Source organism: Corvus kubaryi, unplaced genomic scaffold (assembly GCF_017639235.1).
Source record: "Corvus kubaryi isolate FWS band 111438036 unplaced genomic scaffold, C.kubaryi_AGA036_p1.0 37394, whole genome shotgun sequence".
NCBI classification, from domain to species: domain Eukaryota; kingdom Metazoa; phylum Chordata; class Aves; order Passeriformes; family Corvidae; genus Corvus; species Corvus kubaryi.
Genome location: NW_024581133.1, coordinates 13116984 through 13144584, shown reverse-complemented (window position 1 = coordinate 13144584; position 27601 = coordinate 13116984). Strand labels below are relative to the sequence as shown.

General features: G+C 39.1%; 1 protein-coding gene across 10 annotated transcripts in view; it reads left to right on the top strand.

Annotated features, from left to right (window-relative positions):
* Positions 1 to 7231: 7231 nt before the first annotated feature.
* NEDD4 (NEDD4 E3 ubiquitin protein ligase) overlaps positions 7232 to 27601 on the top strand; it is a 51305-nt gene continuing 30935 nt past the window's right edge. For 2 of the 10 annotated variants that reach the window (XM_042039158.1, XM_042039157.1), the window contains exons 1-5: positions 7578 to 7725; positions 16998 to 17071; positions 18551 to 18629; positions 19756 to 19794; positions 20248 to 20301. In XM_042039158.1, the coding sequence (XP_041895092.1) occupies positions 7585 to 7725; positions 16998 to 17071; positions 18551 to 18629; positions 19756 to 19794; positions 20248 to 20301 (387 nt within the window). In that variant the 5' untranslated portion in view covers positions 7578 to 7584. The other 8 variants (XM_042039156.1, XM_042039155.1, XM_042039159.1 and 5 more) reach the window with 7 other exon arrangements.

Sequence of the window (27601 nt, the reverse complement as noted above, 5' to 3'; positions counted from 1 at the left end):
TGAAATCACAAATCTTTCAGTCTCTTTTGCTTTTCCTACCCAACTTGTTAAAAAAAAAAAAAGAGTGAAATATAAACTCAGGAAAGCCAGATCAATTAAGTTGGAAGTGAACTGAGGACATGGAAAAAATTGTTTAGAAAGCATTTAGTGCTAAAAAGACAGCTGTTTCTTGCAGATTACAGTGTTTAAATACCCCAAATAAAAGACCACCTTGATATAATGCAGAATACATAACTGAATGATTATAGTTCGTGATAGGTCATAACATTTCTGCTATGTGCTTTGGATATGTAGGAAATATCCTACTAGTGATGTAAATACATTAAATGTGTTCGAACATTTGCATATCTATTCTCCAATGGCTTTGTCGTGCCTCCTCCTGAATCTGTTCTTCCTGGGCCTGCCTACCCATTTTCTATATCTGGTAATACCTCAGCTCTGAAATCATTAAAAGGGTCCATTTTTGTCCCTGTGGCTCATCTTTTCTCTGCTGTCAGCTTCCTTTTAAATAAACTGCTTTTATATGGATTATAATAAATTATGTATCATTGGAACTTTGCCTACCCACACTACCTAATTAGATGAGGCCTATTAGAATAAAATTTTCAGTGGATCTCAAGCTGCTGGTTCAAGCAATGTTAGCAGTATGCTACTGATCCAAAGCATACGCTGCTGTGTAGGGGGGTTTTGAGTCAAATGTTAAAATTGTACTTGAAAAATTGGCCCAAGGACAGAAATGAGCCTCAGCAGCTTGTTTCATTTTAGCGTACCTAGGCATACAAGGGGCCACTTTTTGATGGAATTATTTTTAAAGTTGTGTATATATTATACCTAATAAGCTGAATGTGCTTTTAAAACCTTCATATGTGATAAAGGTAGGAAGAAGAAGGTGCATAGGAAACTGAAAATGCCTTTTTATTTCTTCAGGGGTTGATAGCCTTATGTCCACTTATTAACTTGTTGGTAGTGGATTTTTGCGATGACTAAACAGAACAGGGCATACCTGACTGGTGCTGGGGCTGAGTCCATCTGTAGCCTCAAGTTTTCGAAGCACTTTGTGGAGGAGGTGGCTAGTGGGAATCAAGAGAATCTGTCCCTGCAGCCTTCCTCAGGTAGCCAACCTACCTGTTGCTTCAAATCTGTACTTCTCAACATACTTACTTTAGAGAGCTGTTGAGCTCTCTTTTTGACAATATTCTCCTTTTGTTTCTAGTATAGAGGGGAAAACACAGCCCTGTAACTTATACTACATTATAAACTAACTGATAAGGACTTGGTCATTTCCTTTCCCTATCAAGAATACCCTTGAGTGTTCTATTTGCCTGCAGTGTATCAGTACTTCAAAGCAACACTTGTTCCAAGGGCTACGATAATTTCCCAGAGAGATCAAGCCAAATCACTCCTTGCTCAGAGACAAGAAGAGGCATATTGAAATGTGCTGTTTAAAAAGCTGTGTATAAGCAATGATTATTTCTGACTGGAAAAAAAATTTTCCTTGATTCTATTTCAAATTGCTTTGAAAAATTAAAACCATCTCTCCTGCTACATATATAGAGATGAGAAGGATGATGAAGTGCCTGTGTCCAAGAGGCCCTGCTCAAAGACTCTTGGTTCTTGCACCAATGGCATAACTAAAATCTACTCTGACAAGGATTAGTTGTGGACAGCAAAACTAATGCTGGGGCCTAAAATGGCTGTCTCTGCAAAAGCTAAATAGGCGATCTCAGTGCTTACTAATAAGGAATTGCTGGAGACCTGTTATGGTGCACGTAACTTTAAATTACTTTAGTGTTTTAAGAATTATCTGAGGTTACCTTTTTATCAAAAACAGTGGCTGTATAATAACAGGAGGATATTTGCATTTCCCTTTGCTTTTGGCAGAGTAATACTCTAATAATTAATAAATATCATTTTACAGCATGCACAAAACCCTACATTCTTCTCAGTCATCCTGGTTTTTAGGAGTACCTTCTTGTGGGATTACTTTCTATGCCAGCCAGACCTGAAGATATGTGGACATTTCTTGGATAGTGGGCTATTAAGTGTCGTTTGGCATTATTGGTAATTAATTCCCAGTGACAAAACTTTCAAGGTCGTTGGAAGTCAGTCAGTGGACCAAAGATAACACATTGAAAATCTGTGTAGTCAAAAGTATTTGAACATAAAAAACACCTCAGAACTAATTCTAACCAACTAAAACCAGCAATTATTTACTATTCCCATTTTCCTAATGAAATAAGAGAGAAACACTGTAAGAAGTGTGAAAATTATGTGAAAATGGGTTGTAGAAAGATAGGAGTGCATTAATGATGCTCAGTCACACACCACATCAGAACATAGCTTCTCCTGGTCTTAGCAATGTTTTAGGCACTGGCAAAGAGCATATAGCACATATTACTTCATACACATATGGAGAAGGATAATTTCAAGGTATTTAAAGAAGAAAAGCCCAAGTATATGATGCCCGGAAAGTTCTTACTTTTCTAACATTGCAATGGGTTGAGCTGTTAGCAAAAATATCCACAATTACTGTGTTAAACATGGGATCACTGGTGGATAATTAATCTGGGAACAGTGTGACAGCAGTTGACTGGAGCTCAGCACCTCCGGGTTTCTGTTCTGGCAGCTCTCCTCCCCCTCAAGCTGAAAATAGGGGGAGAAAGATGACATCTGAGTGGTGGTGATTCAGACAAGTGTTTACCATTTCATTCAAATGCATATGCACAAAATGAGTGTGACTTTCCACCTCCACTACAGTTGCTCTTCTTACTATGCAAGTTTGCTCATCAAGACAGATATTTCCAAAAGAAATTGCTTGTAAACTGTTATACTAGTCACAGAAATTAGGAAAAACATTTTTTATATCTTTCTCTTCTACCCTGTGGGAGGTGGAGATCTCAGCATCTTTCCTGGGAGACAGGGAAGAAGGGAGCTGGCCCAGGGCAGGTGTTGGTGCCTTGGGAACACAGGCCCACGCTTGGAGAGCAGTGTTAAATTTTGTCTGCAGGTTGCCCTGGAAAGGAGCTGTTTGAGCAGAGGATTTCTGGTTCACATCTGGTCTGTCCCTGGGTGATGGTCACACCTTGCTGTCAACCTGCAGGAGCAAGTAGAGCTGCAGGACTTGAGATAGCTGAAGGCAGTGACCTGGCTTCAGGCAACACAGAAAGCAAGGATATCCAAACAAGGATATTTTGCTTTTAAGGGAAAGAAGAAAAGCTAAGGAAAACAGAACCCGTGACTTTGGAGAACTGAGAGTGAAAAGGAGCAGGAAGGGGCTGGTGAAAACCTGAGAATGAGCTAACACCAGCCCAGTTGCAATGCAATGCAGAGACAGCTGCCAGCCTGGAGTGACTATCAGACTGAAGTTCTTGCTAACAAAATTTAAGCCTTCATGTTTGTATCAGTTTTGCATCTTGTTGTCATGGTGTTTGAAATCTAGTACTAATTGCCAGGATCTAGCCCATATTTAACAGTAGAGCCAACAAGAGTGTTAAGTCTTGGGCTCTTAACTACATCTCTACATTAGTCTCTTTACTGAGACATTGCCTTGATAACAAAGAAATTTAGATTAGGATACCAATAGCTGTTTACTTCTCTTAGTCATAGCAATGACTCATGGCCAATACAAATTTTTTCTATTAATTCCCTGTTGTACACAGTTTTCAGTTTACCTGTCACTGTGACATTGTGAGTGGCTCATAACATTTTCTATGGTATGACTCAGTAGAACAAAAGACAATAGGACAAAAATCTGTTTCTGCCATTTGTATCTTTTTTGTTTAGTTGCAGTTAAAATGACTTCTATTCCTTTGGTTTAAAGGAAGACCAGTGAAGATAATATATCCAGTTTGATTTAAAACCCTCTGTAGCAAAAGTGTATCCTATATTTAATAAGTTAAAACATACTTTGATGTTACTTGATGTCCTAGCTTTTGTCACTTAACCATCACTGTAGTTAACATATATTCTTAAATGAAAGACTATTGTGATAATCCTTTGGAATTCTGAAACAAATCTCCTTTATCCACATAATTTCCTCCTTTAAAAAGAAACACTGTTGGATTTTTTTCAAAGTAGTTCAGTATTATGGTGTACAGGTTCTCTTTGGCCTAGAAAAGCACTTGTGATAAGGAAAGACACAAACCATATATCATAAGTGTCTATAAAATTCAAACCACAAACTGGGTCTATCAGGATGAATGCCATCAGCTTAGAAATGGATTTTTTTTTAAACTTTGTAAATTTTTGATCTTTCATGGGACTGAAGATTAATTTAGACGGGAAGAGAAGTCAAATTTGTTACCAGATAAGAAGTCACTATCGGGATGAAGTAATGAGATAAAATATTAACAGATTTTTAATGGTGCGGACATGCAAAGTGCTCCATTGCACTCAGATGATCCAAATTCAGTTTATTCTCTGCAACTGCAAATCAATTATTTGCTTTCAGAACAGCTCTTTTCCACTAGTAGTTTGTAATAGCATAAGACCATAAAATATTAAATGCTGGAGATATATATCTAACATAAGAACTGAATGTTTGTTAACGAACATATTGTGGTTTATGTTCCCCTGTTTTTTAAGTAAAAGAATAATTTGGGTGAAGTGATAGATGTCTTGCTGGAATATTGGAGATAACTATTGATCCCACTGAAAATGCACATAGGCCTTACCTTAATATATGGATGCCTCCGGGTAACAAACCCAGAAACACAAGTTCTGTTTTTCAGAAATGTTCATAGCAGGTCATCTGCTTATGGATTTGGGCATTGACAGTGTTCTAACTCCTATTCTGGACAATCAGTGGTCTTTCCACACAAAAAATTAGTGCTGTGTTACTCTGCTACTTTAAAAAAATAATATAACAAAATGACTGTTAATGTCCTGTTGTGAATTTCAAAAGGACATTATTTTAAATTTCAAAGTTATTGAAAAGAGACATTACTTAAAATTAAGTGTTTGAATTTTGATGTCCTACAGAAAAGCCCAGTAAGTAATGTGCTAATAAAATATTCATAATGAAAACCTTTATTAAACAAGAATTTAGGATGATTCTTGTTATAGGCTTTACTGTACAGAAAAGCTGAGACTGCAGAAAGCCAGACAGAGTTCTGGCTAGTGACAGTAATGTGTAGTAAGATATTTATAGGGAGAAATAAAAGAGCATCTTTTGTTATACTAACCAATACAATTCTGAAAAAAAAATTAACAAAAAACCTCAGCTGTGAGCTTTTGGGGCTCTGATGCTCTCTCTCTGACATGGTTTGTACACTCTAGCAGAGTATAAGAGGCAGCACTGCAAAACCCAGTGTTCATGTTTGACAGCCACAAACCCACATGCTTTTTCAAGCAAGCTGTAACAACAGTTTACTAATCATCGTTATACTCAATCCCAAAAAAACTGGACCTGGAAATCATGCCTGCTGTAACTTAGGCAGGTTTTCCTTCCTTGGCTGTCACCCAGAAACTTAAATTTGGACAAACCTCTAAACTTGTGCTGGAAGACTCACGTAGGCAAAGCTGAGAGAAAGGAATTGGAAACTTTGGGTGTCCAGAGGGTCAATCCAGAAACAGAAGAGGGCTGTTTACTTTGAAATACCCAAAAAGCTTTTCTGGGTCTTTTTTCCAAACTTTTTTGGTTGGTCTTATAACAGACACTGTTTCCCCAAGTAAATCTACCAATTCATATGAAGCCACTTGCCTGAATGCCACTCTGTCTGTCAGATACTCGCCTGAATTTTCGTGGGTAATACACTACATTGATTTTGGGACGTGCACAAACTGATGTTGCTATTGAGATTGCCTTTCCTTGGAGCATCTGGTTCGCTTCTGGAAGGAGAATGTGAGTGTGTGTGATAATGGGCACAGGTTTGCCTGAGCCTTTCTGAGGAGGAGTTACCTGAGAGTTTCTGTGATCTGCTTGCGGCATAGTCCAAAGAGCTGAGCCTGGGTCTGTGTTTGTTTTGGAAAGGGAAGAGTTTCTCATCAGATGATGATGGCAGAAGTAGGGCCATCAGGGCGTGAGGGGCCAGGCTGGATGAGTTGAAAGGCGGCGCAAGACCCTGGTTCCTTGCCAGTACAGGTGCTGCTGTATTTGTTTGTTGTTAGTGACCCGTGATTTTCAACATGTTCATCCTAAGAGGGAGGTATGCTCTTTGCACTCCTAGACTGTGCAGTGCCTGGAGGAGTTTGGCTTAGGCTTGCAGAAAGGCTCATGGCTACAAAGCTCAGACTAAATCACTCTACTTTATTTACAGCTTTTTTTTTGCACAGCTCTTGCTGTTGTCCTCTGCCTGCTGGAAAGGCAGGTGGGCATGGAGGGATTCCTGAGGGATTGATTCAAAGGCTTGAATGGGGTGTGGGGGGCAAGCAGATTTTTTTCTCAAGAAAAGTCTTGATAACGTTGTTGTTTTGATTTCAGACACGGCTTTTACAGTTTATTTTTTTCTGTCCCCTGGCATTCTCCCTGCTTGGGTGTTAGGTCAGCTCCTCACACAGCTGGGACTTCCTTCTTCCTCAGAGCACCCTGAAGGCAGCACTGCCTCATCCTAGTGGGCAAAGTCCTTTTTTCCTCTCGGTTTTCCCCAAATTTTTGCAATTCCAGGTTCCCTGAGTACAAGGGGTTAGGCAAGAGCTCCATAACTTGGGCCTGGCTCTCAGAGGTCCAAAAATAATCTTAAGATGCGGCAGGGGAGGTTTAGGTTGAACATTCCGAAGAATTTGTTCACACAAAGGGTGATTAGATATGGGAACGGGTTGCCCAGGGAGGTGGTAGAGTCACCATCCCTGGAGGTGTTACAAGAAAAAACTGGACACTTGGTGCCATAGTCTAGTTGACACGATGGTATTGTCGTAGGTTGTACCCGATGATCCTAGGGGTCTTTCTCAACATAATCGACTCGGTGATTCTGTAAAGAAAGACCTCGACAGTGTAAACCACCGGGGAAAATTTTAGAAAGGCGACGTTAGCCCGCCGAGGCCCTGGGTAAGGCTGCCGAGAAGGGGAGGGCGGAGGGGCGGTGGGGCTGAGAGCGGCGGCCGCGCGCCCCCTCAGGCTGCCCGCGCGGCGCGTGTCTCCAGGCGGGGCGTGGAGCAACAGCCAATCGAAAGGCGCCGCCGACACCCGGGTGGGCGGGGTCGAAGCCCGCCGCACCAATCAGACGAGGTGGATGGGAGCGGGGCGGAGCCTGGGGCGGGCGCGGGGCGGGGCCCGGGGCGGGGCGGCGGTAAACACGGCAGCGGGGGGCGCGCGCCGCGCGGCCATGGCGGCGTCTCCTGTGGAGGTGCTCGGGCTGCCGGGCGAGGAGGTGAGCGAGGCCCCGCGCCTCCCGCTGCCCTCTTTGCGGAGGCTGGGCGGCGGCTTCTCCGCGAGACTGAACCCCCTTAGGGAGGGTGTTCCCTGCGGACCCGCTGCGGTGTGGCGCGGGGTGGGGGAGCGGGGTGAGGTGATGAGGGGGGTCGTGGCGGGACTGGCGCCCCAGTGCCGGCTCCTCTGTGCCCCGGCCCGCCGTAAGGTGGCGGCTGCCGTGCCGTCTAGCACCGGCGTTCCTGTCTCCTCCCGTTGGAAGCTGTGGAGCCTCCTCTATGGACGGAGGGATCCGCGTGCGTTCCCAACTTCCTCGTGACGGAGTGAAGCGGGATTGCTTCTCTCCCCCCGCTCTCTCCCCGGTACCGAAGAATCGCGTCTTTGTTCCGGGCTTTGTCACTGGCGGTGTGACAGAAGCGGTGCGTGGATTAGAGCGGTACAAAAGGTAGTGCGGTGCCTGAGCGATGGGGCTCATCCCAGCCTTGCCATTAGCGGGAGTGTGAAATCCTGTCTGCGATTCAGTGTTTTTTGTAATAAACCCGTGGATGACTGAAAGTGACTCCTGCTGTGGCCTCTGTCCTGAGGTCGTAGTTCCAGAGCACGTGGATCTTTGGAAGGTGGCTTAGACCTGGTGTACCTATTACTGGGTGTAAGTGGTAGACAGGTGGGGTGTCTTTTGCATTGTAACCGAGGCTTGTGCATGGGGCAGAATATTACGGAGTAGTTAACTTTATCAAGAAGAAGGAAAGTCAGGGTTTTTTTAAATTGCAGATAGAGGAAGACTAAAAGCAGTATCTCTCTGAAAGCTGTTTGGTGACCTGTGTGAAATGTCAGTAATGTTGTCTTTGGGCCAACAGGATATTTTACCAAGATTGTCTTTAACCAGCTCTTTTTTGTGTTCAGGCAGCGATGATCTCTGTGTCAGTGCATACTTGTTGCATCCATAATAGGAATTCAGTTTGTTAAAGCTCTAAAATGCTATTCATTGTCTGTTAGCATGACTCTCTTTCTCAAGTTGTGCTTTACTTTTGGAGAAGTAACTAAAAAGCTCTTAAATGACTTTTTTCCTTCATCTTAGTATTTGAATCACATAGGATTTCTAATAGAAGATTAGCACTGCATACTGCAAGGGTTGCATAACACTTCCTATTGCAAGATCCTGTTTTCAGTTGCTAGTAACTTTCTGAGGCTATGAAGTTGGACTAAAAGATTCCATGCCTTAGGCTCTCTATTTTAACTTTGTTAAGCTTTGTTCAGTTTAGCTGCTTTGTAGCCTCCGTTGCTACAGGGAAAATATTTTGAAATCTGCTTAAAATTGAGCAATTCCAATCTTCCCTCTATACTTTTGAGCATAAATATGTTCCTTTGGAACAGCTGGGGGAAGGAGGAGAAAGCATGTAAAAAATCTATTCAGTCCAACTTTTTCTGTAATTCAAAAGCTTAGCCAAACTTTTTGAAGTGACATATGTGAAAAATGCAGTTTGTTTATGCTTAGAGACTTTAATATTCAGTGAGTACATACTGATTCGCATGTGAAGAACTTGCTCAGCTATCTTAATAGTTTTCATGTGAGACTCTGCGTGCACAAGTGACAAAACAAATGATCTTAGGGTTACAGGAAAACTGCTCTGCTAGCTGCTTTTGCCTAGGATACTAGAATGGAAAACAGAGTTCTCCTTCCTTGGCCTTTTACTGTCTTCACAGAGTTTAAGTCGGGAAGATTGTATATGCAGATGAAAAGCATGGTCAGAAACCCAGGTCGTATTGAAAGTGTCATCGAGGACTTTTCTGTCATCCCCCCACGTTGTTTTGCAGTCTTGTCGTAGTTTGTCTGCACACTGCTGCTTCCCCAGGACTGCTCTGTGGCCTCTTGTGCAAGATGGATCTGCACAATCTCTTGTTGTAGCTTTTGGATATAATCATATGGTAAATATAATAGTTATAAATAAATTGTTAATAAGGAAGGCAGGTGAGGAGAAGTTGGTGTAATTGTTGAGGCAGCTAAATGCAGTATTAGAGTGTGGATTCTAGCACCACGGCTCAGGTTAGGCATTTATGACAGATTTCTTTGTTAATTGTGTATTAATCACTTGGACTCAATAAAGGATTGCTAATATGATGTTACTGACACAAAAAGAAGCTGGGATAAAAAATGTGTAATTGAGGTTATTGTGTATACAGTGGGTTCTTGTATATGCTGTATGTAGGTATCTGAGTTGGAGTGCCTGAATCTAGCAGATGCAGTTGTCCTTAATTTCTCTGGTTTCGTTTTCCTTCTGTAAAAGTATCCTGTCACCCACAGGACTTACGGCTTACTTGAGTATTGAAATAATGAGCACTAGTAAAGTCAATGGAGAAAAAACAATAGTTCTATATTCAGAGCAGGGTCTTAGCGGTAGAAAAGTAGGTCTCAAATGATATGGAAATAAGAAGAACATGTTGTATTTTGTCCTCCTAGTAACTTTTTTTGAAGGGGAAGGGAATGCCATAAAATGTTCTTCCCTCTTCCCAGCCGGTTAGACTCCTCTCAGAACGCTCTTTGCCACAGGCTCTTGGAGCCTTCAGTGGGGAGCATTCCCCACTGCAGACTTTGGCCTGAGCCATGGTGTGGGAGCCCTGCCTTCTCTTGCCGTGGTCAGGATACATCTTCCTTTGGATGTAGGGGCAGGTGTTGGTTCAGACCCATAGGAGCAGACTGACGCAACTACTGTTGCCTTTGTTTGTCGTTCTTTCTTTCAAAGACTGAAGGAAGAATTGTTGATATCTTAGCTAATGCACTGTTATTTCTTTGGTTGCAGAAGGAATAACATTTTTTTCAGTGGTTTGCTGTGTTAAAAATACAATTGCTAGAGACTTGTCTGGTATCTGTTTCTGCTTTCTATTATAATACCTGCTTGCACTGTAGGGCTTTGGAATGGCATTTGATAAAATGACACTGCTTGTCTATATACATGTTTTTCATAGCCACTTTAATTTTAAAATGTCTGTGTGTCAGAGTTCTTACACTCCCAGCCTGAATTAAAGACTTCTTATTTCATTTAGCTGTTTTTATGTTGCCTAAATAACATTCTAAGTTAGATAGATTTTTAGGTCTTTTGTATCTATTATGTTTGGTTGGTTTCAGGGATGAAACTAGAAATAGGAAATTCTCACAGGCAAAAATACACTTCCTACTTGCATGCATGTGCCATTTCACCTTTCTCAGTCACTTGAGAGCTGTCCTGTGTAGAACAAGTGTTCTTGTTTACTGCAGGTCGCCTAAGATTTCTCATAGGCATATGGTATTTCATTCTGAAAACCTTTAGATATATTGTTATATTCCTTTGGGACCTACTGCTGGAGTAGGTTGTTAAATGGTTATTTAGCTTGTAGTTGGTGAAACTGAATGTCTGGGATACGTGGTTTGTCCTCTCTACTTCTGCACACCTTACCCCACAACCCTTCTGATATTGATGTCTTTTGGAGTGATAGTGATAAGAAATGTTTCAGACATGACTTCAGAGACTGGCATGGGCTAATCGTCCTTTGGCTTGCTTCTGACAAAACCAGTAATGTTGTTTGACTCCTTTGTGCCTGAACTTGAGGCAGCCCAGTGCTTCAGTTCCTGTTCAAAGCCAATGGTCTCCCCAGTGCCTCTGTATGAGATGTGTGCTCTGTCTTACTCTGTTCTTATACAGGCACTCAAACAGAAAATATAGATGTTCATGTCTCTGTGCTTCAGAAAGAATCTCAATTTTTTCTAGGCTGTGAAGGACTTTACCATTGCAAGGCATGTCCTAGAATCCCATGTATCTGGATTAGTTGAGACACTTGTAGAAATAGTGATGCTTATGGGCTTGTAGTCTTGAGAGGTTTCCTGATTTTGTTTGGTGTTACTTGGGTTTTTTGAACAGCAGTGTAATTTGTGTAGATCTGGTGGTTTCCAGAAGCTATTTTATGTACCTCTGTTTGTTTTGTGTTGTTTTTTTAAAGCCTTTCTTTTGCACTGAACTAATAAACACTGAGTGGGACTGTTAAGGATACTGGGTTGCACATAGTGAAAAATTGTTTGGTGGTTTGGTGGTTTTGGGTTTTTTTTTAATTCTGTTGACAAATTGGTAACTTCATCAGTGGACTTTTGTTGTCTTGAATCTTTTCCTTAATTTGTAGTCAAATGCAGCTGTTAAATACAATCTGTAGCATTTCTTGATGGATGAGACTTTTGTATTTTGTGTGCACAAAATGCTCACATGGTACAATTAAGCTCTTCTAGTGAGTTAGTAAGACTGATATGTAACTGGCAGGAGGAAGTTAATGACTTTGATTATGTTTAAAAGATCAATTAATGTAGTTCTATAATAGGAATCTTTCTGAATCTAAAACTTTGCTTGCTTTGAAATAATTTCTTCAAAGAAAAATGGTTCAGCTCTGTTGACCACTGTAGAGGGGACAGTGTTCTCTGGGTTGTGAAGCAGTGGTCAAATGGCAAAGTCTCCTTCCCATTTTCCATCTCCTGGTGAAATGAAGTGATGATGCTAAAAAAGACTTGCGATCACCTAACATGTATGGCTGCCTCACTTGCAAGGTCTGATTATTGCAGGAAGTACTTTTCTCCACCTAAGGCTCCCCATTTTGTGGGAAATGCTTTCTTTCAAATGAGAACTTTATGCAGACATGGTATGACTCTTTAAAAAGCCTTAATATATAGTTCCTGATATTGCCAGAATCTTTAAAGTTGATGCTGCTGTACTGTTTTATTGTTGTAACAAGCCTTGGTGCTCTTTTCTTGGCTTTAGTCGTTGTTGATTCTTGACCTATCTAACTGGAACAAAAGAATAACAGGATGTTATTGCCTAGAGGAATTGTTTACTACCAAGTGTTCTCTGTTAGACTATTCAGTCATTTTTATATTGGCTTCCTCAAAAAAAGCTGTCTAGTGGTCCAGTAGATACTACCATTTTATGTTTTACATTAAATTAACCATCCTGGCTTTGGCTATGGTCATCAACATGTCACCATTTCCCAATCTGTGCCTTTTTTCTCACCCTTTCTTCCTGCTTATATTTTTCTTCTGTCTTCTGCTCTCTCTTGGACTTCTATCACTAAGGCAGGACTCATTCTCCCAGTTGTCTTTAGTGTTATTTTCCTACCATGTGAATTTGGAAAGGATAGGGGTGAGAATGAGCAGTTTGTTAATACCTGTCCTTTTTAATTATTGACTGCAAACAACTGTAAGCCAGGCAAGACCATTCCATTCTCAAGGTTGTGAACAAGTTTTGAACTCCTTATAAGGTTGAAATTTCTTTCCAAGTGCTGTTTTCTTGTCCTGAATGAACAGTTCAAGAACATCTCATCTCTATATATGTTTGTTGAACACAGGTAGTTTCATAGTGACTATTGTGGAAATGAAACTGTCTTCTTCTGCAAGTGCCACTTTATTAGTTTGACACTAGCTTTGCTGCTATGAGAACACATTTTAAAACTCTTTTATGGCATACATAAAAAGGATTTCTGTTTTATGATCAGTTCTAAGAATCACAAGCTGGAAAGTATTGCCTTTAAAGCTTTAAGTTATTGATTGTCAACATACTAGCTCAAAAACCTTCTATTTCATTCCTTGTTGCACAGTATCTGTTAGTAAATAGATTAATTGTTAGAGATTGTGAAAATGGCTTGGTTTAGTAGTCCCAGCGATTTTGACTAGCATCTTGAACATGTGTTTTAGAATATACTAATATGATTAACAATAGAATAATGATAAAACCTGGAAGTTGATAATAAGATAACTATCTTGCTGACTCAGCTCTGAAAAGGATGTTTTGTCTGACTTAATCAGACCAAGAAGTTTTGGATAGTTCAGTCTGTAATATGTCGTAGCCTTACTCCCCTACCCTATAGCTTTAAAATACTATATGACCCCTAAAAACAATTGAAGCTTGAATTTGTTGGGAGCAGACTAACTGATATAAACCCTATGTGCAGCCACTCCCTGGCAGATCCAGTAGGTTTAACAATATTTCTTCTTTTTCCATGTGCTGTTTTTACCTGATTCATATTGGGTTGCTTACATTCTCAGAGGAAACAGCTTAACAGTTCAGTTGTAACATTATTGTATTCTTTTTTTGTTTTGTTTTGCCTCCAGCCTCTGGAATGGCTGGCAGTCAGAAGTTGTCAAAAGAAGCTGAATGTCCTTGTTCCAGCTGTACAAACAGTCCCTGTACAAGTCTGTGCCCAGAGCTGCTGCCTTTGATGGGCTGTTGTGTGCATGTCTGTGTTACAGAGCAGCTGGGTCTGAGGGCACTAAACCTGTAAGACTCCCTGTGTGTGCAGAGCAGCAGAGAATGCTCAGTTTCTTCATCTGTACAGACAGAATAAATTCAGATTGACCCGTTCAAGTTAATGTCAGGACAGCAGAAGCATGGGTAGATGTTTATATCCAGGAAGAGACTCTTGAGATAAATTGGGCTGAGGGAGCAGTCTCTTAGATAAACTGCAGTGCTGCTAGGCATAGCTGGTGTGTTCCTGTTTACTGGCTAGGTGCCTGTCCCCTCCTCTGCCAGCGGAACCACTGGAAGCACGGCAGTGATGTAAAAAAGTAGCAAGGCAAGCTCGAGAGTGTCTACAGTCAATATGGAAGAGTAAAAGAGGTACAGGCTGCAGCCTGTGCAATTTTTGGACCACAAAAACACTCCTGTTGCAGCTGCCTGTGGATCTACTGGAGCTACTGATCCACAATTTCTTGTATGTGGCTATGAAGGAGGTGAATAAGGATCTCCTGATCAAGGTGAATGAAGAGGATGAGGTTCAAAATTGCCTTTCAAACCATAACATTTTGATTTTGAATCTATTCCCTGTGGGTGCCAGAATCAAGTATCTGTTGCTTTGTCTCCATGCAGAGCTTGCATGGCCTAATTTTTGACTGCATGAAATGAGCTTCAAGCGGTCTTGGAGCTCTTTGGCTGTCCACCGCTTTCTGTGATCAGTGTGTTTGTGGCAGCTTTTTCAAGCTATGGCAGCAGTTCCTCAGCAATTCTGCCTGTCATCAGTGAGTGGGGAGGAAAGGTCGTATGGTCATGGCACAGCCCGGTATCCTGTGGGCAGGCTCTGCCTCTTCAGGATGTGTGGGGTCACAGCATAATGGGTCCTTCCAGTGTCAGGCGCTTCTGACTGTGTTTGGATCGAGCCGTCTGAATTTCCCCTGATGTTCCTTGCAAACCGGTGTGACCAGAGAATGGGGAACCTCATCTGTTGTGATTGTGTATTGCCCTTGCATGTTAGCATGGGTTTTTTCCTGAAGTTTCTAATCTCTATAGCTTGGAAAAGGAAGGAGTGGACCCTTAAGTGTCACCTATCAATTCAAAAAAACCAAAAAGGGATGTGGTGGCTTTTGGCAGTGAGAGTGGTTTGTCGAAAAAGTGAAAGTGAAAAAGGAGATCTGTGGGGAAGATTGTTTTGAACAAGTCAGGAATTTTTAAAAACTGTTTCTGTTAATCTAGAAAGGTATTTCTAGGGGCAGTTCATCCGTTCATGGCAGTTTGGTTAGTTGTACTGCTGGGCTAACTAAAATGCTGTAGCTGTCCTAGTTTGGCACTGACCCCAAATAAATAATAACCTTTCTTTCAGCAAGGCATGTTTAAATCAACCTTCAGCATGCCAACGCTGGGTTTGTGGCTTCTAGTTTCCTGAGGCTATGTGCAATGCAATTTGTTTTTCTGTGAAATAGCTTTCATATCTCTATTATGATACAAGTAAACAAACCATGTGATTAAGCCAACTTTAAAATCTCAGGAGCTTGGATCCTGTTTTTGGGATCTCCCCTGTGTGGACTACATTGATGCACTATTAAGCCTGATTCTGGGATGCCTGTGCCCAAAAGCATCTAATTAATTGTCTTTGCTTTTCTCATGCTTGAATAATGGAGCAAATCTCATGGTCTAAGCAGCTAAATGCAGATACAAGAAAACCTATTTGTCTTTTAGAGCTCTGTGTCCTACATCAGCATCTGCTCTCGGTCTTTTTCTGAGAAGGAAAAGGTGGGGTTGTTTGACGAGCTGATTTCTGTCAGTTGGGTCCCATGGGCTGTGACTGAGGACCATCCTCCTGTCGGGAGGGGGTTGAGGTGCTCTGGATGCAGTGGTGCTCAGGGAGAGGGGAAATGCACACATGGGGACTCTTCAGTTTGAATCATTGCCGGAACTCGCTGATGTTGAATGTCACTGAAGGCAAGTAATTCACAGAAGATAAATTGGACATTGCTTTAGAATGTAAGACAGGTAGATATGTTAGGATATTTATGATATATAAAAACGTTAACAAATAGCTCTTCTTAATTTGATGCCAGTTTTTTACTTATGTTTTCTTAAATCTGCTCAGTTCTGTTGTTGTCATAAAACACATGATAATGTTATGTACCTTAAAAGTCTGATCATGACTAAGAATTTTGAAAGTTTGGGCCACTTACTAGTGGTCAGTGCTGGGAGGGGTTGTTTGTTGGTCTTCCTCTTCTGAACTCTTAGAGTTTCTAGTAGACAATTTTCTTTGAGGTGAAGGCTGAAGATAGACTTGTAACTTGGCAGGAATTGACTTGGACAATTGATTGTTTTGTCAGTGAGTGGACATTGTAGATGTTCATCTCAGTTCCCAGGTAATCACCTCTAACTGTAGAGGGTGGGAGAAACTTGCTTATGTTTTTATTATTATGTTTTTTATTTAGTGGTCTGTTCTCAGTTTTACATTTTTAGCCGGTAGTTCCTGCCTCAGGATTAGCATGCAGTTCTCTCCATTAGCTTTAAGAGCCATTCCAGTTGGGATTGGATAGGGAGTTTAGCCCTGTAGAGACCACAAAGACCCATAGGAGGTCAATGACAAAGCATTCTTAGTGCTTCCTAAGAGTCTCCTTTAGAAAGTGCTTCCAATAGTATGTGGAATTCAGGAAGGCGACAGGGAGAGCATCTACTGCTTCACCCACTGCTCTCATATCTGTTTAACTCCTTAATCACCACTGATTTAGATCAGTTTCCCTCACAAGTGTCTCTGGCCTACCATCTCCTACAAACAGCCCTTCATCTGGAAAACTTTTTGCTTTCTGGAGAAGCAATGCTCATTTGTCTTCCTCCTCTGATATGCTCACAGCTGTTGGGATTTTTTTTCCCTCTTCAGTTCAGTACCTTATCAGATGAGCCATGTAGGACTCTGCAGCTGTATTAGTTAACAGGAGAAGTGCAATTACTTACGGCACTCCTGTGAAGCTAATTTGTATAATGTGTAATTGAAATATTTTTTGCTTTCTTAGAAAACTCCTACCCTGCTGGCAGGTCACATCAGAAATCCCGGTATTTTGAGTGTGACTTCTCTGTGCTGCTAACTAAAAATAGATGCAAGAATTCTTTATTCTTGCATTTCTTTTCAGAGTTTTTTACTGCTTTATTTATCTATTTTGAAAAATTTGATACCCTTTTCATTCTGCCCAGGAAATAAGTATTGTCAGAGTCTATTTCCCTCCCTCTGATGAATGCCAAGATACCATTAGGTGAAAACTTGTGTGGTCCATGCACATTTGTCTGAGTGTTACTGATAGAGCTATTTCTGTTAGACAGAGCAACTGCATCGTTTAGTCTGTAGTCTTCAGTGTGAATTCAAATTTATGCCCATAATTTCTTTTAGCTTTATTAATTGAAAATAGACCTGAAAAATATGTTACTTTGTTTTTAAGGAGAACACACGAATTGTCAGAGTGAAGGTTATAGCTGGAATTGGCCTGGCCAAGAAGGATATCTTAGGAGCCAGGTAAGAATATGTTGTTAATGTATTAAGGGACAGGTGCTTCTTTATTTTCTTTCTACAGGTTTTAGTTTTTGGTAAATTCTTCTGTGCCTCTTATGAAAAAAAAAAAATCAGAACTCTTTCAACTGGTAACTTTAAAAAATTATTAGAGCCTATATAAACATGAAGACATCTGCTTTCTTGTCCAAGAGTCTCTTGGACAGATCTTATGTATTGGCAAAACAAAGTATAGGAATGTTTTATTCTCGGTATGGTAAAATAGCTCTTGCCGTGGAGGATAGATCCATGTCTGTATTTTACTTCAGGTAGGCTACAGCTAAAATAATTAGAGTTTAGTTATAGTCAAAATTCTCATCTGTGCTTGAAAGACTTGGAATGAACACAGTACTAAACACTGGTAGCTATAAGACTGTTTCAGCTCAAATTATGTGCAGAGGAACAGCGGCTTAACATTTAGCAAAGGAATAGTCAGACTTGTGAGTTGGTAATTGAAATGCTTTTAGGATCTTGTAGAGTTGGCAAGTGTTGTGCTAAAGCCACTTTTGCTTCTAGCCTTTGTACAGAGGGTCTAGAAAAGTATTGATGGGTTTAGTACAAGTTTGCTGTCAGCTGCTTTGGCATATGTGCAGGAATGTTGTTATTTTAACAGTACCAAAATTGCTGTGTGTGACATCAGTTTAGCAACAGAAAAATTTCTGTTGTGAAATTCATATTTTCCCTAAAGCCAGACAATCTCTCTTAAATTTTTTGTTCATGTGCAATTTTTTTTACTCCAAGCAAAAATAGATCAGCTTTTCTCATTATAACTTAAATATGTGAAAACCGTATGCTCTTTTGCTCTATGGCAGACAGTCTTGGTCACCTTTTGTTACTACTCTGAGCAATTGAGTGCTTTGATTGTTCATGAAAAGTAGATATTCATATAATATATTGGGTTTTAATACCATAGAAAGGGAAAAGGCAGTAGGACATTTTAAGCAACAATATTAGGACATCTTCATTAACAGAAAAATTCAGGTTAAACTCAAACTCTGTCAAAATGATAGAACATATAGTAAAACTGTTGTATGTTCAAGGAAGTACCTCAAATTCCAGGTGTTCTAAAGTGTTAAGATACTGAATACTTCAATATTTTTCAGTCGCAACTGATTTTTTTTCATGCATGGCTTGTTGAAATATGAGAGAATTTATTAAATCTGTTCTCCTGAAATAACTGTGAAAGAGGACAGAGGAATCGTACTGATACATAGAATGGCATAGCTAATATGGTCATAATCACTACTAGTGTTTATATTAGCTTTATCTCTAAAACTGTGTAGGAAATGATTGTAATTACAAATGTCTATGTATTCGTAAAGTAATTGTAACCACTAGTTACATAACTGCTATTGATTTAAGCCTTTTAAAATTTGGCTGCTAATAACAGTGACCAAAAAGGGCATAGACCAGCATACTACTTGTTTGCTTGCTTTCCCCTCCCAGTGACCCGTATGTGAAAGTGACATTGTATGATCCAGTGAATGGAGTCCTTACCAGTATTCAGACAAAAACTATTAGAAAGGTCAGTCATCTTATCTGTGTGGGTGTGGTGGGGTTTGTTTGGGGTTTGTGGTATTGTGTTGAGGTTTTTTTAAATCAGACTCCAGAGGAAAAAGTAAAACTGTAGGAAATATGAGAATTCATATGTCTTTTGAGTGAATGGACATGTGGAAAGGAATGTTCCATGGTCTGCTCAGCTTCTCTGTATTTTCTCTTCAAAAATTTTACTGAAAGGTAGAGGAAAAGCTAAGGAATATAAGGTGAGTACTGATTCAAAATGATGTCATTAATGGAAGTACTGGATTGTTGTGAATTTTCTGAGATCTTTAATGATACAAGAATCTTGCTGTACAACTTTTATCTTTTTTTTATGTTAAAAACACAAACACAATTTGTTCTGTTTAAACATCAAATTGCACCATCCACTTGAATCATGACACGACTTGTTTTTCTAGAGTACATGCAGGAAAAAGTCAGTACTGCTGACTTAGTTTAACTAAAAATGAAGAACTTTAGTTTAACTAAAAATGAAGAGAGGGAAAGCACTCTTCCAAATTGTTGTTCTCTGATAGTGGCTGTGATTTATGTTATGAGATCACTCATGCATTTTTCCTTCCAGGTTCATAATTGTTACTGTAAACTCTCTTTGTAGCTAAATTATTTCTAGTATTTTTAAAAATAATCACAGTTCAAAGATGAGTTCAGTTGAGTGAGTTATGCTGTATTTGGTCCATCTGTGCCTGGTCTGTGTAGATTACGTTGCTTAGAGATTTGGCATTTGTTAAGAGTTGTTTGCATGTAAGTAATGCGGGTGTTGAACTGAGACGAAGGCAGTGATTATTACTGAAGGGACATACCCTAAATTCAGTTTTCAAGTGTCTAATGCACTTTCTCTGCATCCATGGCACAGCCGAAATCTGAGAATACCTGCGTAAGTTGCCTCCATTCTGCACTGCATTAAATAGTACAAGACTCCTTTGATTTCTACCAGCAATATCAAGGTTAAAGTTTTTATAGTTTTTTCTTAAGTGGATTGTTACATGGAATAAAACAAGTAATACATCAAAAATGACATACACTAGTACAGAATTGTCAGTATAAGTAATGCTTTCTTCTTTCTTTTTTTTTTTTCCTTCCTCCACACATAGTCCTTAAACCCAAAATGGAATGAAGAACTCTTATTTAGAGTAAGTGATTTTGTTTATAGCCTTATTACCTGTTGGATATTATGCTGACACATTGGGAAAAACTACTCACTACTCTTCCTGCTTCAGAACTCTTCCTAATTCAGAAATAACTCTACAATTAATGTTCTAAAAGGCTGACAAACTGCTTGCCTTAGAAATATGTTCGTTGACCCTGGCACAAAAAAAAAGTTACATTTTCAGTCTTGACGTTGCCTTCTTTTTTCTGTGAATGTTTAAAAGCATGTGCATGGATTTAGAAACAGTTTGGGAGAGTAACAGTTATGGCTTATTGGTTCTAATAGAAATGCATTGCATCATAGAATAGGTATAGATTTGCTGTTTAATAGAGACCTTAGGTATTTCTTTCCTCCTGCATAAACATAGAGATTTTGCTGAAGACAAGTGCTGGAATTCAGTATATATGTTAATTATCACTGTACTTCTTTTTCATAGGTTAATCCTCAGAAACACAGACTCCTTTTTGAAGTATTTGATGAAAACCGTTTGGTAGGTCTTTTAATGTTAATTTTGCAGTGTATTAAAGACTTGAAGGAATGCAAGTCCATCAGGATTCAATGTGGTAAAAAACTCACACCAAACAACCTTAACTTCTATAGTAAAACCTAAAGCTAAAGGCAGACCTGATTGATTTATCTATCTGATACTACCACACTCCTGAAGCTCTGAAGCAGTTACATTATTACTCTAAACTTCTGATGTGCTTTAACTCATGAAAGCATCATTCTTTTATAGTGCTATTCACATGATAGGGCCACATTCTTTGGTGATACTGAAAGCTCTGCATTGGATGTTTATTTTTTCCTACAAACAAAGCAGTATTGATATGTGGTGTGAGAAGCTTCATCAGTGTGTGAGGAGTATCATGAAACAAAGCGTGTATGGATTTTCTTTGGAAAGCTCAAGAAATGAACGGTGGATTGTGATCTTGTAGATAGGTGTCACTCTGAATGGCAGGTCATTGGTGAGACAGGGCTAGCTTGTGCTTTTGTTATCTCAGTGAAATCAAAAGTCTTCCTCTGACCCAAGCTCTCATTTTGTGTGAAGATGTCTAATTACCTGTATTTCTGTTTGTATGTTTCATTGTGAGTAAGCTTGTAGCAGTACAATCATGACACTTGCATCCATTTCACTGACATTCCTTGTCACTGGAATATATACCTTTCCCTTCTGCAGGAGTTTGGAGCTAATAGGAGGGATTGAGCCCTCTTGCACTCCAAACAGAGTTTCATTCCAATTACAGGATCTCTTTGTGCTCTGTGCTTGAGTAGTGTGTTGGCCATGAAAAACATTTTTTCCTTAAGCTTTCTCCATATGTTCAGTAATCCATTGTATCTTTTATTGAGGTGCTTCCCTAAAGTTAGGAAGAGTGAAAATGTGTGTAAGTATAAGTCCAAATGGTGTAGAATAAAGAGATTTAAGAAGGAAGAGGCTTGTTTCTTGGTTATGGGCATTATACAGTCCCCAAACCATTTACTACTTAACTGGTGGTATTACCTGTCCCGAGTATTTCAGATATGGTGTCTCTCTGATTTATTTAAGAGCAATGTTAGAGGGAATCACCAGCACTTGTAGCCTACACAGGAGGCTAAATGTTGTTTTCCAGGATGTTCAAATTTTCACCTGGACATAATATTATGGGCTGAGATCAAAGTATTCTGTCCATTGCATGTCTCTTTAGAGCATTGCTGCCACCACCTGGAAGCCATGAGGCATGATTAGAAAGTAGGATTCTTGATTTTTTGAGGGGAGAAAGCCAGTGTTTTTTTCCTTTGTGTTTTCCACCAAGAGAACTCCTTCACATTCTTTCTGTAATCTAGAGTATATAAGTTTTTTGATCTGTTTGCTTATTGGAGAGGAACCAATTAAACATTTTATTGGTATCAACAAGGAAATGTGCTTTGCTTCCCATGTATGATTATATTAGAGATCAAAGTATCATGACCTCATCAGTCACTCTATAGTTCTACAATAAAATCTGTATATTTTTCATTGTTTCCATCTCACTTGGTGAATGGAAAAGGCCATCTCCCTATTTCTCTTTAGCTTGCTCTCAGAAAGTGTTTTTATCCCACGTATCTTGAGTTGTTTTAAGTAAGACAAATTGTTGCCTTAGCTGTGATTGTTGTTTAGCATTGACAAACTCCCCCACTTCTATTAATTCATCCTCACATGTCAAAAATCATAGGTGCCTTGCTAAGTAGCTATGATCAAAAGGTGTTTCATCTTCTGTTATTTTAGTATTTTATTCTGTTATTTTCAGTGTTCTTTCATCTACCTATTGGATGACTGTTTAAAGTCTAAATGTGAGCAAGCTGATAAAACTGAAATATTCTTATATTTGTGAGACTGTCCTCCCAATGGTTCATTTCCTCTTTATAAAGTTTGATCCCAAATGCTTTTATTCCCTTTAACTTTTAGGGATAAATGGAAGCCAGAAATACCTGCTTGTTTTTAAGAAATGTTGTGTTCTTGAATACCAGCCTCAAAACCTTTCTTTGGGTTCTTGCTGCATTGGTTATATCACCAATAGTCAGAGTTTTGAAATCTTCCCATAATAGCTTTAAAACTTTTCAAAAATCACTTGTTTTGGATTTTGTAAAGGAGTGCTAAATCTAGTTTGTTCTTCTGACTTGCAAACCCTTAGTAGAATAAAGGGCTTGAGCAGTTTGTGGAGTCTATAATTATGGTTGTCTTTAAAAACACACTAGAAAAATATGTCGAGAAGGATATTGAGATCACTTAGGAGATGAATCAGTGAAGGGATCACACCTTTTGCTATCTTTCTATCTTACACAATTTAGCCTACCTTGTCACAATTTAAGTATATTGCAAACGAAGTGCCTAAACCTGTTACTGATACCGAAGAAATCAATAACATTAAGCTTTGAATGGAACTATTGGTATTTTAAAAAAATACTAATTTTTAGTTTATTTTTATGCCAACTCTAATTCAGCAACATCGAATTTAACAATTTGAAAGCCATTTTACGTTGCCTAAGAAAGCTGTAGTTGGCTGGCAATATCTATACAAGTATAGCTAAGCAAGAGAGATGTTGAAAAATTTTGCTGGAGTCTTAAGCCTTGAGTTACCAAATCATGTCAGTTTATTGTTTTCCTAGAATATTTTAGTAAAATTTAAAAAACATTTCAGATCATCTACTGGGGGATGAAAGTAATGCTTTTACTAAAAGAAAGCAGGACCTCCAGTGGTTGCACTTCATGTCACACTAACATGCTACAAACTGTACCACTAATACATTTGTTCTTGGGGAGAGAAGAAGCCTTAAGAAATGCATTTTTTACTTTTCAGTCACGTATCTTACAGTCACTTACTGGTGTTTATTGGTTGGTGTTTGGTTTGTTTGGTTTTATGGGGTTTTTTTTACTGTATTGCTTGAAGTTCAAACGTAACTTTTTGAAACTGACCAAAAGAATCTTTTATGGTATTTTCCTTTCGTCTTCTCTCCCCATCCCAGTTCCCCGCCAACATATAACTTTAGAAGAAGTCCTGTTGGTTAAGCATAATGAAATAAATGAAGTGCTGTATTTGTTGGCTTTTTATGAATAAGCCAGTATTCATTTATTGCTGCATTCTAATAATGGAATTCAGGTAATGGAGGTTAAGTAAGCCCTGGAGTATAATTAGAAAACAAATTTGTTGCTTGCAAACAAGGTACTGTGAATTTGATTCTTGGCTCTTTTTTGGGAAGGAGGTATAAATGTTAATTTTACTGCCTTCTACCTTAAAATACAGTAAAGGTTAAATAAATAGGAAGCAGAAAAAACTCCTAGTAGCATGACCTATAAAAGTATAAATGGCCTAGTGTTCTCTTCTGTTTGTACTCTTTCAGCAGCACTAAGTAATTTCATGTTAGTGCAGTAGTATTCAGTACTGCATCATATATGGCTTATGTATTCAAAAGTACATTCACAGCCAAATGTTGGTGTTTTTCAAAACAAAACCCGCAACAAAAAAAGTCCTACTTAATAGCAAGATTCAAGATTGTCTTTTATCAAAAGTCCCACTAGGTGCCAGCAAAGGACCTCTTCAGATTATATGAGCCAGTGAAACATTTTGTAGGAATTCTCAATCCCATTACTCTTGGAAGAATTGACAGTATATTAACTTCTTGACATGCTGATCATTTTATTTTAAAAAATGAAAATTTAAAAAATACTAATTAGTTATGAATGTATGAAGCAGTTTGTATATAATTATACAGAATAGCTTTCTTCTGTGATGTGTTTGGTAATGCTGTTTATCTCTGTGCATACTTAGTTCAGTGTTCTAAAGTTTTGTGTAGCTGGTCATATACCTGCAAATCACATTGAACTGTAATGAATGTCTCCTTACTCTGGGCTTCCAGCAAACAAAATGAGGTAGTTTAATTTGTAAGAATAATTTTGCTTCTTTCTACCTTTAACAGCTGTAGTTAGAAAAGGTCAAACTAGAAATAAAAATAAATGCCAAATTATTAACCAGAAAAACTTTTTTTGGCTCCTATTCAGTTGCACCTCATGTAAAATTATGAATTAATAAACAGGAGAGGGTTCTACTTTGTGCAAATCTTTAGAGAGTGTGATTACTTAGCAGCGTGTGGATTGCAAGATAATGTCAGATTTCTTTCAAGTTTTATTTAAATAGTGCAGAAAAACATTTTCTTAAGGGAGAGGAGGCTTATTTCACTAGTTTGTGGTTAATTCAGACCTCAGCAGTTTGCTAGCACGGTTACTATTTGGAAATTCAATCCTGGACTTGATACTCAATTATATGGGACTTCATTCCTACCAACTTCCTGTAATTCTAAACCTATGGGTAAAAATATTAGTAGTCATACGCTGCTGGGGAAAGTACGGACACATTGACTCAGCTCGTGCAGCCGCAGCAGGCATTGCTGTTTGAAACTTGGAAGTTCTGGAAGCCTATTATTGTATTCATTTATGCAAATTCCAGAAGGTATAATTGAAACAAGGTCAGTAGTGTTTGTCAGTGTGTCACAGCTGAGGTCCTTGGAACACAAGTGCTTTTTTTAAATGAAGGCTTTCTGACTGCAAGCAATCAACGACGGTCCAGAAACTACAGTTCAAGGAATGGCTGACTTATTTCAAGAGGTACTTTTTTTTTAAATGCTAGTATCTTGTAGAAGTTAGGACAAAGACTGCAACTTTTATGGGCTTTTACTGTTGTGATGTACCAGCTCTGGGTTCTGTGCAGCTGCCTGTAGCCTTTCTGCTGAAGGATCTTTGTGGGTTTCATTTGCTAACATTCATGGAAATGAGAACAAATGGCACGACGGTTAAGATTGCATTTTGCTACCCCAAGAAGCAATACAGATCCATTATCAGAAACCTCTGAAGATGTTTTGGATAGTAATAATTGTATGTACTTCCAAAAATCGCAGAATTCTGCACCTAGTGTTACACAAGTGAAACTAACTCCTAGACAAGCTGCTTATGCACCTGTAGTGCAGCAAGTAATCAATCAAGAGAAAAGCACAACTATTTCTTCACTGCAAATAAAAAAGAGCAGTTCACTGCACATTTCCCTGCAGTCTAGGAAGCAGAGTGGATGTTCTGGGTTTGGTGATGCTGTGGCTGCCGGTGAAGACACTTCATTCATTGGTATTGGTAGCGAAGGCAGTTGTGGTGCTGGAACTGTGGCTGATCATCGATCTAATGATAGCCTTCTGAGCAATGCTGCTCTGGGCAGAGGCAGCCTCAGCAGCATTGCAGCAAGTGACAGTGGCTCGTTCAGCAGTGCTGGCAGTGACTATGGATCATGTGCAAGTACCACAAGTGATGGAGGTTCATATAGTAACAGTGTCATCAGTGACAGTGGCAGTGGCACTCTTTGGACAAATGACAGTACTTTCTGTAGTAGTGTTGCATATGGTGACTCTTCATCTAGAAGCACGGCAAACAAATGTAATCCCTCCAGGAGCAACTCATCTCAGGAAATGCTTTATAGAAGTAATACTACTTTTGACCAAGATGCTTTGTCAGCGAGGAAGAAAACTAAAATTCCATTGCGACGTTGTTCATCACTGGTTATTTTTCCTAGGAGTCCTTCCAGTACTCCTCCAGCTTCTCCAGTAAGCTCAGGTCAACTACCACATAGAGGCACCTATCAAACATCTCATAAATTAATTATTTCTCCTAGTGAGCTGGCACAAAAAGATGATCAAACCATTTCCAAGGGATTCCTTTCAACAGCAGTCAATGGACTTAGACTGTCTAAAACAGTTTGCTCTTCTGGCGAAGTCAGAGACATCCGACCACTTTATTTGAATGCATCATTACAGGACAAAAGTCAAATTTTGAATGGTCCTCAGCAGGCAACTTGTGAAGAAGTACCTGATGGCTTCTCATGTGTTTCAGTTCATCTTACACAAAGATCATTTGCATCAAGCAGTGAAATGGTTAATGGCTCTTGCAGTCCAGAGTTAAATCTGAACTCTGGTGCAAAATACCCTCATTTAAAACTGGAACGTAGCACATCTGCATGTCTGCCCTCAAAAACAGATTCAGAATATCAGATTAATATAAATGAGCTAGGAAGACCGAATGCACAGATGAGCAAAACTCACCATATTTTACAAAGAAGTGTTTCCTTGGAAGGATCACGTCAAAAAGTTTCTTGCTGCTTATCCAGCCTTAAATACAAGTGTCATAGTGCAAGGACGTCTCAGTTGCACATACAGTTCAAAGCCGGGAATGAAGGAAAAACAACTGGTGTTAGGAAAAGAAATGGAACCTCTAAAAGGGAAATGTCTGGCACTTTGTGGAGGCCCCATAAGGTGAGTGTTGTGGTTTATAGAAAAATGCGATGGTATTTTACAGTTGAAATTTAGCTGGAAAATAGTAAAAGTTTGCAACCAAGACTTCAACGCAGTGATTTCAAAGTTTCCTAATGGTGTCAAATTGTCACCATTAGGAAGTTAATTCTTTAATTATCTGTAACATTTGGGTTTTAGATTAGTTTCTTAGAATATGGTACATACAGTAGCATAGGTGAATAGATGTTACAGTGAAATACCTGTACTTAATATATTTTAAACAATAGTTTGCTGTTTACACAAACTCAGAGGGATTTTCTTGTCTAGTTATCTAGACATGGGAGTCATTTAAACTTTAGATTAAATTTTGTAGTTATAAACACTTAACTTTTCAGTAAATTAATAGTTACTGAAGTTGTTTGCATATAAAGTGGGTAGAAATGAGTGGTCTTTTAGTTTTATTTCAGATAGGCTTTATTTTACAGAACACTTTGCTGCATGTAGAATTAAAGATAAGTAGTATTTGAGCAGAGAAGCTGTGAATATCATTTGTTTCTGTATACACCCTGAACCACAGGAATTTTCAGAGTTTCCTCTCACTCTTTTTTTTCCTCCTTCCAACTACTATTTCAGCCGGAGCGGTACAGAGTAACTTAATACCTCTCCCAACAACACTGCTGTTCAAATTATAGTACTTGGGTCTAGAAGGCTTATATTCAATATATATTTTTTTGTAATGAGATTCATGTCCAGCTAAACTAAGTGTCTACCCTTACTAACTCTTAAGGCAGTTAGTAAAGCATAGGTCACATGAAAGGTGGATTTTAAGACTTGTTTAAATAACATTGTGAGGACTTAAATTATCTGAATATTTTTAGTTATGAATGCTGATAAAAGTGCAACAATTGAAGGTTACTAAAATTGTTTTTAAGAGCTCATTCTCATTGATTTGGCACTACTACCATGTAACTAACATGCTTGTTTAAGCAAAGGGCGTTTTGCCAAAGATC